We start from the raw sequence: 14,971 nt of genomic DNA, 5'->3' as shown, positions 1-14,971 counted from the left end.
GCTTAATTCCAGAATATATAAGAAACTTTTACAACTGAGTAATAAAAAGATAACAACTCAATTAAAAAAATGGGAGAAGGATCTGAAAAGATTACAAATAGACAGTAAGTACACGGAAAGATGCTCAGTCTCAACAGCCATCAGGGAAATGCAGATTGAAACCACTGTACACATACTAGGATGGTTATGTAAGAAGAAAGATCACAAGTGTTGACAGGGATGTGGAGAAGCTGAAACTTTCATACGACACTGGTGGGAATTTAAAATGGGTCCATCCCTTTGGAAATGGTCTGGTAGCTCTTTAAGTGGTTAAACATAGAGCTACCCTATGACCCAGCAATTGCCCTCCTGGGAATATACACGAGAGAAATGAAAATATATGTCCAACAAAAATCCGTACACGGATGTTCATGAGCAGCATTGTTCACAGTAGCCAAAAGACAGAAATGACCCAAATGCTCACCAACTGATGCATGGACAGATAAAATGTGCTATGTCCAGACCATGAGATATTATTGGGCCATAAAGAGGCATGAAGCCGTGGCATATACTATCACGTGGTGAACATGGATGCTAAGTGAATAAACTAAACACAAAACGTCACCCACTGTAGGATTCCAATTATACAAAATTACTAGAATGGGCAGATCCATAGAAAAAGCAGATTAGCGGTTGCTCAGGGCTGGGGAGATGGGGGCAATGGGGTGTGCGTAACTGCATGGATACGGTGCTTCCTCCGGGGGTGACAAAAATGGCCTAAAATTAGGGGCGCCTGGGTGGCTCAGTCGTTAAGTGTCTGCCTTCGGCTCGGGTCATGATCCCAGGGTCCTGGGATCGAGTCCACATCGGGCTCCCTGCTCCGCGGGAAGCCTGCTTCTCCCTCTCCTACTCCTCCTGCTTGTGTTCCCTCTCTCGCTGTGTCTCTGTCTGTCAAATAAATCAATAAAATCTTTAAAAAAAAAAATGGCCTAAAATTAGATGGTGTGATGGGCGCACAACCCTGTGAACATACTAAAGAAATACCGTGTACTTTAAATGGGTGATTCATATGGTTTATGAATTCTATTCCGGCGAAACTGTTAAAAATTACTCAAAGGGCAGGCAGAAGGGTGGGCAGGCTGAACAGTCTCTGCATTTTCTTTCTGGCTGTAAAACTCCAAGCACCTGGAAGGCTGCCGGTCCCAGAGGTTGCTGGGATACCTCCGAACAGCAGCGGGACTCACACACCAGGCACAGCCACGGGCCGGAGAGAATGTCTGGCCCCCGTGCGGCAGGAGAGAGTGGATCTGGCCCCCGGCAGGCCCGCCACACGCGGAGCAGAGACCATAATGATGCCCAGCGTCACTCACCGAGCATGTTGCTGATGAGTTTGTCGGGACCAGCATGAGCAGAGGTGGAACAGAGCGTGTTGAAGTACAGTCCCGAGCCCTCCCGGATGGGGCTGAGCATCGGGGGCGGCGTATAAGGAGAGCACTGGAACAATCCCTTGAGGAGGCGGTCCACGAGGAACACTGGAGACCGCAGACAGCTCTGGTGGCATCCTCCCAGGCCTGGCTCCCCAGATGAAGAGGGTGGAGGAGGGGCGAGCAATGCCTTGGGTTGGGGGCGCTTCTTCCGCTTCCTATGCTGGCTGCTCTCCTTGCTGTCTCTCTCTTCCCCGTCTTTCTCTTGTCCCTGGGAAAGAAAAGAGTTCAGGACTCAGGGGATCACCTGAGGCCACCCGCCACACAGCTCAGTCTTCAGGATAGCAGGAGAGTGGGAAAAGAGGACGGACTCCGGAGACAGAGGGACACACGACTGCAACCCGGCACATCCATGCCTGGGGCCCTCAGAAGAGGGAGCCGAGCAGGGCCCCCGCGCCCGAGCCGGACCCAGATCCTAAGTAAGCCGCTGGAGCCCTCCCATGCACCCGTGCCCTCAAGGAGAGGCCTTGACTCAGGGAAAGGTGGGAACAGGTGAGGCCAGTTTCAGCTGTTAAACTGCCTGGTCCCGAGAGAGTGGGGGCCAGACACCGCCACAGCACGACCAAAGGAGAACCAGCGACAGGTCCTGAGACGAGCGAAGGCATCCGTGCACCTTGTCCCCAAGTCCAGCACGGGCTTGTCCGGCGAGATGCTCTGGTACGGCCTGAAGGGACTGGTCACTTGAACTTGCAACTCTCTCACCTCCATGCAATCGCCCCTCCTCTCTGCCAGTCTCACTCCTCCTCTCCTCCAGGTCTCAGCTCCCACACCGTCTCCTCCAGGAAGACGCCCCTGACCTCCTCAGGCGGAGTCCCTGGTGCCCCTCAGGATGCCCTCAGCTCTCTCTGCTCCCCCTCACAGCCCGGCGCACACTGGGGTACCACTGTCTGGGGACAGGTCTACTGACCACTGGACCGGCAGGCGCGGGGGCACGGTCACCAGGGTCCACAGCGCCGCCACCACAGACAGGTGCCGAGGACGCTCCGAGCGTGTTAACGACTGAATGAGCGCGCTCCCCGAGACTCAGCTATTTTTCTGACGTTTGGTCTGGGCTCCCCCCGCCCCCCGCAGCTTCCGCCAGCAGGTGGGGGAAGCAGCAGGAAGGAAGCAGCCTGACCCGCACCCACCTTGGCGGAGCTCCCAGTGGGTCGGTTCCCTGGAACTACAGGCACAGGGATCCCCAAAGAGGCTGCAGCCGGGTTGTCCAAGGACTTCTTAGCTCCTGGGGGACTCTGCCCGTCCCCCTCTGGCCTCAGCACCTGTCTTAATGGCTTGCAAAACTCCGTGCCAAACACCTAAATGCAGAGAATCGATGGCTTTTTAAGATTAACGGGCGGGCAAGAGGGGAAGAGCTGCTCCAGCCTGCAGTGCCGGCCCCCCGCCCCCACCCCCGGGAGCAGCACAGCCCTGACTCCTGGTCCCTTGCCCACGCTTCCCCCAGCGGGACATCTCCGTCCTGAGATAAATGACATCCCGTCACCTAATCCCTGAAAGCCTGCCAGAAACCCTGCAAGCACAGAGCCGACTGCACGCGCCCCTTCACCTGCTGCTCCTGCTTCCCTCGAGGTGACGGCCACTGGTCACTGTGGAAACACATGTGACTGCTCAGCCCTTTCTCTGTATAAAACATCTGGCTGCAATTCTTGCAGACATAAGTGCTCCTTGGCTCTGCCCAGTCTGCAGGGCCCCCATTTTGCTGGTTACTGTGGGGAAACATGGCAGGAGGGAAGAACGGGAGAATGGAACTTTGTCCCCATCACTAATTTCTCTGTTTTTGTTTGTTTGTTTTTAAGTCTGATCCACTGACAACTCTTGATGAACCCTAAGAAGTGGAGAGAGAATACCCCAATTCTTCATGGCCGGGTGCATACCTCTTCAGGACTGAAGCATCCAGAACTCGGTGACCCAGGCCCAGCACATGAAAGCCACCAGAGGAATCAGAGGGGCTGAGCACCCCCGGGCTGGGCAGGGTATGGCTTCTGAACTTACCATCCACCTGCCACATTCTCCTCCTTCAGCGGATGGGGGAGCCGGTAGATATTTCCACCCTGAAGATGAAAATACATCTGAGCCAACATATTGGAAAGGAGGCATGCAAGAGCTACAACTGTAAGACTCTGAGAAGAAAGCATAGGTGTAATTCTTCGTGACCTTGGAGGAGGCACTGGGGCCTTGGATGACACTGAAACAAAAAGACAGAACTGACAAATTTGACTTCATTAAAACTCAGAACTGCTGTGCTTTAAAGGACACCATCAAGAAAGTGAGAAGATGACCCCCGGAATGGGAGAAAATCACTGCAAGTCACATACCTGACAAGGGAGTTGTATTCATAATACATAAAGAACTCCTATACAGCTCAGTAATAAAAAGTCCAATCAGCCAACTTAAAAACGGGCAAAGGATCTGAAAGACACTTAACCCAAGAGGATTTACAAATGGCCACTAAGCACATGAAAAGATGCTCAGCACCATCAGCCACCAGGGCAATGCAAATCAAAGCACGGCGATGTGATACCACATCACACCCACGAAGGTGGCTGGGATAACAAGCCTGGAGAGCAAGCAGTGTTGGTGAGGATTTGGAGAGGCTGGAGCCCTCCTGTATTGTGGGTGGGGATGTTAAATGGTGTGGCTGCTTTGGAAAAGTCTCACAGTCCCTCAGATGGTTAAACATAGAGTTGCCATATGACCCAGGAATGCCCCACTCCGGTATTTCCCAAGAGAAATGGAAACCTATGTCCACACAGAACCTTGTACACGAACGTTCACAGCAGTACTATTCACACTGGCTGAGAAATGAGAACAACTCAAATGCCCGTCAACTGATGAACAGACTAACGAAATGTGACACTACCATACAGTGGAACATTGCTCAGCCATAAAAAGGAGCAAAGCACTGACAGGTGCCACAATGTGGACGAACCTTGAAAACACCACACTAAGTGTAAGAAGCCAGACTACAGAACGCCATGTGGTGTATGATTTCAATTATATGGAATGTCCAGAAGGGGGCAAATCCATCGATACAGAAGGTAGATTCATGGTTGCCGGGGGCCAAGAGGGCTGGAGAGATTGGGGCCGACAACTAAGGGTGTGGGACTTCTTTTTTGGGGTGATGAAAATGTTCTGGCAAAGAGTGGTAACAGATGCATAACCTTGTGAATATACTGAACGCCACTGGAGGGTACACTTTAAAATGGTGAATTAAATGATATGTGCTGTTAAAAAAAAAAAGAGGCAGCTGTGGGGTGAGGGGAAGGGTGCTGGACCTCGGGCCGTGGTAAGGAAGAGCGGCCCACCTCTCCGCGCCCAGACCCGGTGCCAACCACAAGGACTGAGCTACTACCATTCGGCAGGTGCCGGCCGGCGTCGGGACCGTGACTCCCACCAGGTGAGAGACGGCATCACACGCAGAAATATTTCCAAGGCGAGATCTCTACCTTTATATCCTCTGAAGAATTTAAGGAGGCCAATCCAAAAGGAAGTGAAAGGCAAAAAGCAAGTAAGCTGGAAAAGCTTCGGGGAGAAAACGTCTCTGACAACTCTAAAGACCTCATTCTCAGCTCTTTCAGGGGGTGGGGGTGACAGGAGGAACCACAATCTCTACGAACCTTCCTTCCGGCCTATCTAAACCTGTCCCGGAGGAGCCCCTGAGATGAAACACAATGCCTGCCCAACCAATAAAGGTGGGAGCAAGTCACGAATGAGACTCCGGCCCGGAGCACCAGCAGGTGTCGGGTCTCGTGAGGGAGAGCCCAGGTACCTGGATTCTGTTGAATATGGTCAGCTTGGACTTGGAGTCCTGGGGAGGCTCTGCCGGAGGCCCGGCCGACGAGAAGGAGGCCATGGCTACCTGGCTCGGGGAGGCCATGCAGCACATATCCATTTTCACCTTCTCCTTCCGGAAGCCCGAGAAGCGCTGGGACCTGAGGTTGCCTGAGAAGAGCCTGTAGCCTCCGCCCCTGGCGCAGGCCTGGCTCTTTTCACCTTTTGTGGCCCCCAGTGCTGTGTCATTCTCTGCCTGGGCCTGCTTCCCTGGGAGCTGGGCTCCGAGGGGCTCCTCCCCACCTAACTGGGTCTGCCGTGGGCCCCTGGGGGAGAAGATGTCCCCCAGGTCCAAGGTCCCTTTTGTGGATCTCAGCTGCTTGGCCAGAGAGGAGATGTCTGGATTGCCGGGAGGGTCCAACGATGAGGCCGTGAGGGACGGCGGAGTGGTGGCCACTTTGGGTCCTCCCTTCGAGTCCCGTCTGGTGCTGGCTGGGGAGGCCTCCCGGGGGAAAGCGGGCGTGATTTTCCTCCTGCGGGCTGGGGACCCCTCTGGCTCCGGGTTTCTGGGGCCAGCATGGAGAGAGTCAACAGGGGGTGCCGGCGGCGGGGGCTGCTGTGGCCAGGGCCCCGGCAATGGCTTCAGGGCGGCCTGCTTGCCCTCAGGCCCGGGAAGCTGGGAGAAGATCCGCTGGGACTTGGCGATCATCTGGAACACCTGCATCTGCTCGTGGCTCACCAGAGACTCCTGGGACTTCAGGAAGAGCTGCCGGAAGAGCGGCGTGGCATCCGACGGGAGCCCGCTCGGCTTTTGGGCATCCTGGAGGCCCGGCTCCCCAGGGTTTTGCCATGAGAAAGAGTCGCAGTCAAACTTGCTTTTCTTGGAAACCCAGGAGTCGTCTTCCCTGCCGGCATATCGGGAGTCACCGGAGGCCTCCCCAGGTGCCTTCAGGAGCGTGGCAGGGAAGGGCAACGTGTCCTCCAGACTGGTGGTACCCGAGCTGGGCGGGAGCTCTCCTGCAGGGGACGTGCTGCTGGGCCCCGGGCCTGACTCGCAGCCCTCCTGGGACGGCACTGACGGGGCCTTGTGGACCATGAACACGTTGTTCCCTTTGCTCTTGGGGCAGCTGGGCAGGTTCCGGAGCCACTGGAAGTTGTGGCTGGCTGGCTGGGAACTGGCAGGGACCGTCTGGCCTCGGAACAGAGGCAGGCAGGCAGGCAGGGGGCCACCCTCGGGCCAGCCCTCCAGGGTGGGCGGCAGCGGGAGCACAGGGGGCTCGGACTCGGCTGAGTCGGTGCCGCCGTTCTCCACAGCTCTCGAGTGGACAGCCGTGAACATGGCAGCGGCAGGCTCCTTCCTTGGGGGACGAGGCTCCTCGGGAACGTCCGTGCCCAGGTTTCCGGGGGCCGCCGGGATGCCTGCCGGGGTGCAGGAGGAGGGCCCGGAAGAGGGTGCGCAGGGACAGGCCACGTTCCTCCCCTCCCCGCCGTCTGAGGGCCCTGCGGCTGCTGGGACGGAGGAAGGAATCTTCTGGTGGACGATGCTGCTCACGATGCAGCGCAGGAGGTCTCGGTTGGGCAAGAGGGAGCCAGGGGACCTGGCTTCCGGGGGCGCCAGGGATCGCGGGCCAGCGGGCGTGGGCTGGCCGGCCGCCTCGTGAGCGTGAGGGGAGTCCCCGCAGGCCTCCTCGTCCGGGGGGGCCTCCTTCAGGATGCACAGGCCGTGCTGCACCTCGTAGTGGCGGCGCAGGGAGCGGTAGTCACAGTAGCTCTTGCTGCAGCCCTGTTCGATGCACACGAACGGCTTGGTCTTCTGGTGGGTGAGCATGTGCCCGGTCCTGGAGCCACATGGGAGGAGCAAGTCAGCAGGTACCTGGGCCGCTGCTCGCCGCGGGACCCCAAGTGGGTCCCCAAGGGGCAGTGGTGCATCCATGTCACCAGTCAGAAGCTACACTTGCCCCCCCCCCATGAGGAAAGACCCAAGTGGCCCCTCCGATGGCCAGGGCAACACAAAGGGTTCTCCTCTCCCTAACCTTTCAGCAAACCCCTTATCGGAGGGGGAAAAAAAAATCAAAGAAAGGCAGACTGGCGTTCCCCAAAGTGAGTTCCCAAGGAACACCAGTCCTCCAGAGTTGCTCCCTGAGGACATGGGCTCAGCTGGCAAGGAAGTTTTGAAAAAAACATTCTTTGCTCCTTGGAGGTTCAGAGTAGCAAATTTAAGAGCCACACAGTACACAGACGTCTCTCTCACCTCCCATGTCTCTCAAACTTACTTGCCCGCAGAACCATCTATTCAAATAGCCCCTTTTAGCATCCCTGAGGACCAATGTTCTGCAGGATACACTCAAGATACTTACTGGATGGAGCACGACCCTTCCCTTAGCCAAAGAGTCTTTGCCTTCCCATAGCACTCCTCTAAGGACACACCTACCTGGAACCTACCCCTGGGGAAAAAAAATTTACAGATGCCCCATCAGTAAAAACTTTCTAGCAAACAGCCAAATGTGCCTCCTGTAATTTCTGCAATTATAAACGAATACGAATATGTACCACGTTTACGTCATACTTCCAGCTATGTTAACATATCGTAGGCATAAACAAATGAGTAAATCCCGCTCTAAGGTTCCCAACAGTCCTACCCTGGCCAGTCTAATCCCCATGGCACATGGGGTTATCTCCAGTAAATAATACAGCCCTCCCCCCAAAGCCCTTCTGAGGGGAGCTGCAGAGGAGGAGTCGGGAGACCCAGTTTCTAGTTAGAAGCATCATAAAAATGCAAGGTCTTGCCATCTCCCACTGGCAAGTGTCTGGGTTTGAAAAAAAGTCTGCCTTTCCAGCCTCACTAGCAAGAAAAGCTCATCATTTCCAAGATACTGAGAACAAAGGGAATTCTGGCTCCTAACTCTTACAATAGGCTTTATTTTTTTAAATCAAGAGTTTTGTTTTTTTAAAAAAATAAAATAAAAGGAGTTTAAAAAATACGTTAATGCTCCAATGCCAGGCATTTCAGAATCTCTCAGGCCCCCTGAGTTATTCCCACACACACTCCTCATGAGATGCAGATCCGTCCTCCTCGGACACCTGCCGGGGACTCCGAACATTTCTCTATAAAGTTAGCCCAATTCCCTGCATGACAAAATTGCCTTGGGAGTGAGCCCTTGTGTGTCTTGAAACCCTCAAGGGTCCCGCCTGCAATCGAAGCGGCGGTTTCCTCCCTGGTGTGAACGTGGGGGCCGGGCAGAGGGACCTGTCCCTGGCAGAGCGAGCCCCACGGCTCAGAGGGCTGGCAGTGTGAGAAGAACGGAGCGGGCGTCCGCGCACAGCTCACAGCCATCTGGGGAGGAGGGGACCCCTGCCGAGGGCAAGCCGGGTGGCCTGGCGGGGGGTGTGAGGGAGATCCAGGAGCAGCACGCCCATTCCCCCCCAGCCCCCTAACCACACTCCTACATACAGGTGGTCCTGGCGCTTGAAGGCCTTGCTGCAAATCTTGCAGACGTGCTTCCTCTCCTGGCTGTGTGTCAGGTAGTGCTTGCTAAGGGAGCTGGCGCTGCTGAACACCTTCCCACAGAGGCTGCAGTCCAGAAGCGGGTTCTGGGGGGAAGCATGCTGCCGCTTTCCTTTCCTGGCGCTCCCACAGGTGGCCCTGCCTCCTTCGTCAGCCTCCTTAGGTACCTTGAGGGCGCCGAGCCCCAGGTCTAAACAGAGGGAGAGAGCACAGGTTGGGGACATCAGAGGGCACGGCCGAAGCACTCAGCGGGTCTCAGGGCTACAGCCCGCTGGGGCAGAGGGGCCAGGTCCACGCCCTCCAACTCCAGCGGCTTTGCGCACAGAGAAAAGGGGGAGGGGGAGAAGGGACCCCAGTCAGGCCAGCCCCGTGGGATGGCCCTTGGAGGGACGGTCTGGGACAAGGTGACCACTGTGGGCCAGGCTTTATGGCTAGACCATCCATGGCGCTCTCAGAAGGCCAAGCCAGAAAAATAGAATCCAAGACCTTAGCAAAGTACAAATCCTTCCTTGCAGCCAACCCCACTTCTGGGATGTTAAAGGAATAAATATAGATTTGTACAAAGAGGTAGCTGGTAAAGCAGTTAACAGTAGCACTGCGTTTCCTGTTAGAAACAACCTAGCATCTGACAAAAGGGCACGCAGGGGACCACAGGATGCTTTCAATGGTTTAGGGCACAGCATTTAAGATAAAACCGTGGGAAAATATCTGACGACATGAACGGATATTCACGCCACGCTACTCAGTGAGAAAACAACAATCTGTTACAAAACAGAAAAAGACAAAACAATTTGAATAGAAAACAAGCTGAGAAAATGGCATAGACTGGGAGGATTATGGGCCACTTCTATTTTCCTCTTCTCGTGTATCTGAATGTGTTTCCGTGTTTTCTGTATCCCTTGGAGTAAAATGATAAAAGGTATGTTACAAACCATTCACCTGGGGACCCGGGGAAGGGACAGGGAATGCTCAGGCAGGAGAGGAGCGGGGTTGTCAAGCATCTCAAGGGCCAGTGTGTGGGGAGGATACCGCCCGCTTCTGTCTTGCTCCAAGGGACAGAGATTAGGTTTGGTTTCATCCGACTAAAGAGAAGCGGATTTCAAATCACTGGACACACAGGGCCCATGGATGCAAGGACGCTGTGGGCTCCTGCTGTCCCCAGCACCTGGAATTCCCTCCGGGCACTCGTGGTCACTCCACAATCGTCTGGTGGACAGACCAACTGTGGAAATATTCCTGCTCTTTAGATTGGTCTTCAAGATGGTTGGGACCACCTCATGAGATGGCAAGTTTAGAAACTGCCACTTCTCTTGGGTGCTGCGGGGGGGCGGGGGGGGAGGCAGGAGTGAGCACAGCAGGTGCAGCGTGAGAGACACCGCAGGAAGGAGCCTGGACTGGAGTCTCCCAACTCTGTCCGGCCGTGGGCCGTCTGTCTCTCAATGTGCCTGCTCTCCTCTTCGTGTACGAAATTACTGTGGCAAGTGGTCGACTGATCCCAACAGTTTAAATGCGGAATAAGAGGACTCCCGTCAGAGAAGTCCTCAGTCCTGCTAAGCTACTTTAAAAATGCTCATTAAAGCAACTATTAAACCGGAAAACAAAACGTTGTTCCAAAAAATTGGCAAGGACACTGAAAATCAGGCAGGGTCACTGGCCAAGGAAGCTGCCGGATCTTCACAGAACGCAGAGTTAGGAGAGTGTTATAAAACGGTGTACGTTCTCTGACAGGCAAACCTACTTGTTTTTTTTTGTTTTTTTAAGATTTTATTTATTTATTTGACAGAGAGAGACACAGCGAGAGAGGGAACACAAGCAGGGGGAGTGGGAGAGGGAGAAGCAGGCTTCCCGCGGAGCAGGGAGCCCGATGCGGGGCTCGATCCCAGAACCCTGGGATCATGACCTGAGCTGAAGGCAGACGCTTAACGACTGAGCCACCCAGGTGCCCCAGGCAAACCTACTTGGAGGAATACATTCAAAGAACTCATCTGAAAGGAAGCTCGACATGTAAAAAGTTGTTCACAGAAACACGAACACTCTAACGAGCAGGAATATGGTCAAACAGCATGATGGAGGATGGAGTAGTTTATGATGACAAGGGAATACCTCACATAAAAAAGCAAATATGCTCATTTGAAAAACCTCAAACCACATCACACACTTAATGCACCTGTTTTTCTGAGTGCCTTAACTCGTGTTTTCCAAAATCTACGTGCAGGAGCCAGGCTGGGGAGTTTTCCTGATGTGACTTTTCTCTGTTTGCTAAGTTTTCTTTAATAACCGTGTATTACTTTCCTAATTAAGAAAATGAATACAAGTGTATGCATTTATATCAGCCTGAACTTAAGTCGGAGAAGTATAAGGAGTTAGAACTTGATAATGTACAGTGGACTCTTTATAAGGTAAAAAAAGAATTCAAGTTTAAAACACACCAGGGAAAGCTGAACTAGATTAAGGATCTGTAACACATTTTGCAGGGAAGGACACAGACCCCCATGAAAACCTGGCAAAAGCTACAGTTTCTTTGCCCAGCAAAATGCGCACATATTCACACTACCAGCGTTCTTCAGGTGGTTTCTGTGGCCGGGGTTGAGGACCCTAATTCTTGTACCTCCCACAGGCCTGGCCCCATGCCTACAACACTGCACATGTCCCACGATTCTAAGATTTTATATCAGCCATCGTTCCAACACGGTAACAAGGCTGAGCCCTTGTCTACTGCATCTTGTATGGAGAGGGGGCTTCAGGAGTTTCTCATTGTAGCAAGTCTTCAGGACATTTCCTGAGCTGCTTATCCCAACTGACATTAACACCTGCTCTGCAGAGCCATCGCGGGCGTGGCCTTCTGTGCAGGTGGTGTGAACGTAACTATCAAAGAGCTCTAGCTCAGTTAACCCAACTAAGCAACTTATCCATGAAAAGAGTTAGCAAAAATCGAATTTGGGGCGCCTGGGTGGCTCAGTCGGTTGAGCGTCCGACTCTTGATTTGCACTCAGGTCATGATCTTGGGGTTGTGAAACTGAGCCCTGAGTTGGGCTCTGTGCCCCAGTGGGGAGTCTGCTTGAGATTCTCCCTCTCCCTCTGCCCCTCCCCCCTCAAATAAATAAATCTTTTAAACAATTTTAAAAATCGGGATTTATCTTGTAGGGGAAGCCTGAAAGCAAACCAAAAACCAAATGAAAATTGCACCAAGGCCTTTAACTATCCCATCAGTCCTCCTTTTGCTCCTCCACTGTTGGAGAGAGAGACTTAGAACTGAATTGATGGACGGTTTGGGATGAACCCCACCGATTCTGATGGAAATAAGCACTATCTGTCCCGTGCTCTGCAGTCCATGCGATGCTTTTACATTCCTCTCTTCTCTTGCTTCTTACTGCTGTTACTCTGGGGGGAAGCAGAGTGAGCACTCTCATCCCCCCACTTCACGGATAAAGACAGCGAGGCTGGGGAAGGTTAGCCAACCAAGTGACAGACAGGATCCCAGGTCACTCTGCAAACATGAAAAGGGCCTCTGAGATGTAATCAGTAGGAAAATCTCCCGTGAACTCAAAGATCTGCCCACACCACACACAAGATCAGGACATCCACAAATGGCCCAGTTTCTCAACATTATTCCTTAGGATCAGTGTTCTGTTTCCTTGACTAGGAAGTTGGAAACAATTCCCTAGTTAAAAAAGAAAGTGTCCCCTGTTCCCTATTCACCTGTGGAAGATAAAAATTTTCCTATCCAATCCCCGAGCCGGCCACAGGAGCTTTCACACAGCCCTCTGGGCCCTCGGACCCAGGTGGACAGCCTCACCTTGTAAGGAAGCCTGGGATTCCGGGTCTGCATACTCCTCCAGCAGCTTCACAGAGTCACTGTCCTTCCCTGAGTACAGGGACAGTGTGTCTAAGTTGTCCTCCAGTGCCTCGCTGGCCATGTCAGGTGTTGGGAGGCTGGGGTCTAGGTCCAAACCACTCAGGCCAGCGTAGAGCAGGTCTCGTGTGCTGGGACCCAGATCCCGGTTGAGGGTGTCGCTGCAATTGAGTCCCTGGCTCTCGGAAAATGAAGGGAGATGCATCTCTGGAGGGAGGGCACCCTCGTCCCCGAGGCTGTACTGGTCCATGGCTCTCCACTGCCAGGTCTTGGCCAAGAGCTACTCTCCAGACAAGCAAGGCCGTGTAAGGAGTCAGGGAGGAAAAGCTCTTGGTGCTAATTCCTGAAAATGAATGAGGAGGAATCAAAATTATGAGATGGCAATACAGCGTGGTGGATGGAGCGTGGACTTGGAATTCAAACAGACCTGTGTTTGGGTCTGTTCTCTGCCACTTAACAGTCATGTGAACTTGGGCAAGTCACTTAAGCTCCACGAGCCCCAGTTTCCTCATCTGTAAACTGGGCATAAGAGTACCTCCATCATAAGGTTGTTGTAAGGAATAAATGAAAGGAATTCCGGCAACGTGGTGGACAGAACTGACCTCTTTCTCCAGCTATAAACACAGAGAAATACGACAAAAGATAATTTTTAATACACAGCCGAGCTCAGGAGACAGGCAAAACCCCATGTGCCAGCAACAATGAGAAAACGCAAAGGCAACTCCGAGGCGTTGGCTCAAGTCGGCCAGAGGGGAAAGTCAGACTCAGATACTGAGCCTGTGGTCCAACACGGCGGCAACTAGCCATACGGGGCTGTGAAGCACTTGACACATGACTGGCCCAAACTGAGACATGCCATAAGTCTAACCTGCACACTGATTTTGGAAGACTTAGTACCAAAAAAAAAAAAAAAAAGGTAACTTTAGTATGTTTTTATATATTTTTTTTTTTTAAAGATTTTATTTATTTATTTGAGAGAGAGAATGAGATAGAGAGAGAGAGCATGAGAGGGGGGAGGGTCAGAGGGAGAAGCAGGCTCGCCGCTGAGCTGGGAGCCCGATGTGGGACTCGATCCCAGGACTCCAGGATCATGACCTGAGCTGAAGGCAGTTGCTTAACCAACTGAGCCACCCAGGCGCCCTGTTTTTATATTATTACATGTTGAAATGATAATATTTTGGATACAGTGGGTGAAATATGTGATTAAAATGAATTTCATCTTCCTCTTTTTAGTTTTTCAAGGTGGCTCCTAAAAACCTTTAAATTATATATATATGGTTCATATTATATTCCTATTAAAGAGCATTACCCCGGAGGCTGGGACCCAAGGTCATAACAGACCTGGGAGAAAAGGAAACAGGGCCCTGAGCTTGCAGGAAGTGGAGATCTGGGACCTTGGAAGAGCCAGGCCATCCATGGGAAAACTAAACAATCAAAAAGAAAAACTGTGCACACGGGGTGCCCGGGTGGCTCAGCGGGTTAAGTGTCTGCTTTCAGCTCAGGTCATGATCCCAGGGTCCTGGGATTGAGCTCTGTATCAGGCACTCTGCTCAGCGTGGAGTCTGTTTCTCCCTCTCAAATAAATAAAATCTTAAAAAAGAAAAGAGGAAAAACTCTGCACACAAGCCTAGAGAAGTACCCCAAGAGTTAGGAAGAAAACAGGGCAATGAGAGACAACAAAACCTAGCATGAGAAAAGAGTAAGTCAGCTCAGGGCAAGAACAAACAAACAAGTGAAACTTGCATGAAGACATTTAAATTAAAAGCTCACTTGGAAGGGCTAAGCAGCAGAAAAAACAGTGCTGAAGAGAGAAATAATGAACTGGCAGAGCAATCTGAGGAAATCCCCCCAGAATTCAGCAGAGAGAGAGAAAGGAATGGAAAATATGAAGCTGAGACAGTACAAATGGAGAAGTAAATGCAAAAGACTAACACCGTCCAATAGGGGTTTCCTCCTAAAAGAGGAGAGAATACAGAAGACACATCTTTTTTTTTTTTTTTTTTAAGATTTTATATTTAAGTAATCTCTGCACCCAGGGTGGGGCTCGAACTCACGACTCCAAGATCAAGAGTCGCAGGCTCCACTGACTGAGCCAGCCAGGCACTCCAGGAGACACAACATCTTCAAGAGATATTGGTGGAGGAATTTCCAGAATTGCAGGGACACCAGGCTTAAAGCTCATAATTCCTGAAGGTACATGGTTAATGACCAAGCACTGCAAGGCAGAGCAGGATGAGTAAAAATGAATTCATTCCTCAACACACAATAGTAGAACTGCTGACCATGAAAGACAGACAGAAAACCCCACAAAGGACCAGAAAGAAGACGCAAACAGTCTACAAAGGGATGAGGACTAGCTTGATGGCAAACATCTCAGAAGAG

General features: G+C 52.4%; 1 protein-coding gene across 1 annotated transcript in view; it reads right to left on the bottom strand.

Annotated features, from left to right (window-relative positions):
* ZNF541 (zinc finger protein 541) overlaps positions 1-12,839 on the bottom strand; it is a 32,779-nt gene extending 19,940 nt beyond the window's left edge. The window contains exons 1-7 of the mRNA XM_032388967.1: positions 12,533-12,839; positions 8,683-8,926; positions 5,230-7,069; positions 3,453-3,511; positions 3,007-3,166; positions 2,591-2,758; positions 1,350-1,674 (exon numbers count right to left, since the gene is read on the bottom strand). Of these exons, the coding sequence (XP_032244858.1) occupies positions 1,350-1,674; positions 2,591-2,758; positions 3,007-3,166; positions 3,453-3,511; positions 5,230-7,069; positions 8,683-8,926; positions 12,533-12,839 (3,103 nt within the window). The remainder of the gene's footprint in view (positions 1-1,349; positions 1,675-2,590; positions 2,759-3,006; positions 3,167-3,452; positions 3,512-5,229; positions 7,070-8,682; positions 8,927-12,532) is intronic.
* Positions 12,840-14,971: the final 2,132 nt, after the last annotated feature.

The sequence above is a fragment of the Phoca vitulina genome, unplaced genomic scaffold (genome assembly GCF_004348235.1).
Source record: "Phoca vitulina isolate PV1807 unplaced genomic scaffold, GSC_HSeal_1.0 scaffold52, whole genome shotgun sequence".
In the NCBI taxonomy this organism is placed as follows: domain Eukaryota; kingdom Metazoa; phylum Chordata; class Mammalia; order Carnivora; family Phocidae; genus Phoca; species Phoca vitulina.
Note: the sequence above shows the minus strand (reverse complement) of the source record. Positions and strands in the feature narration are given on the sequence as shown.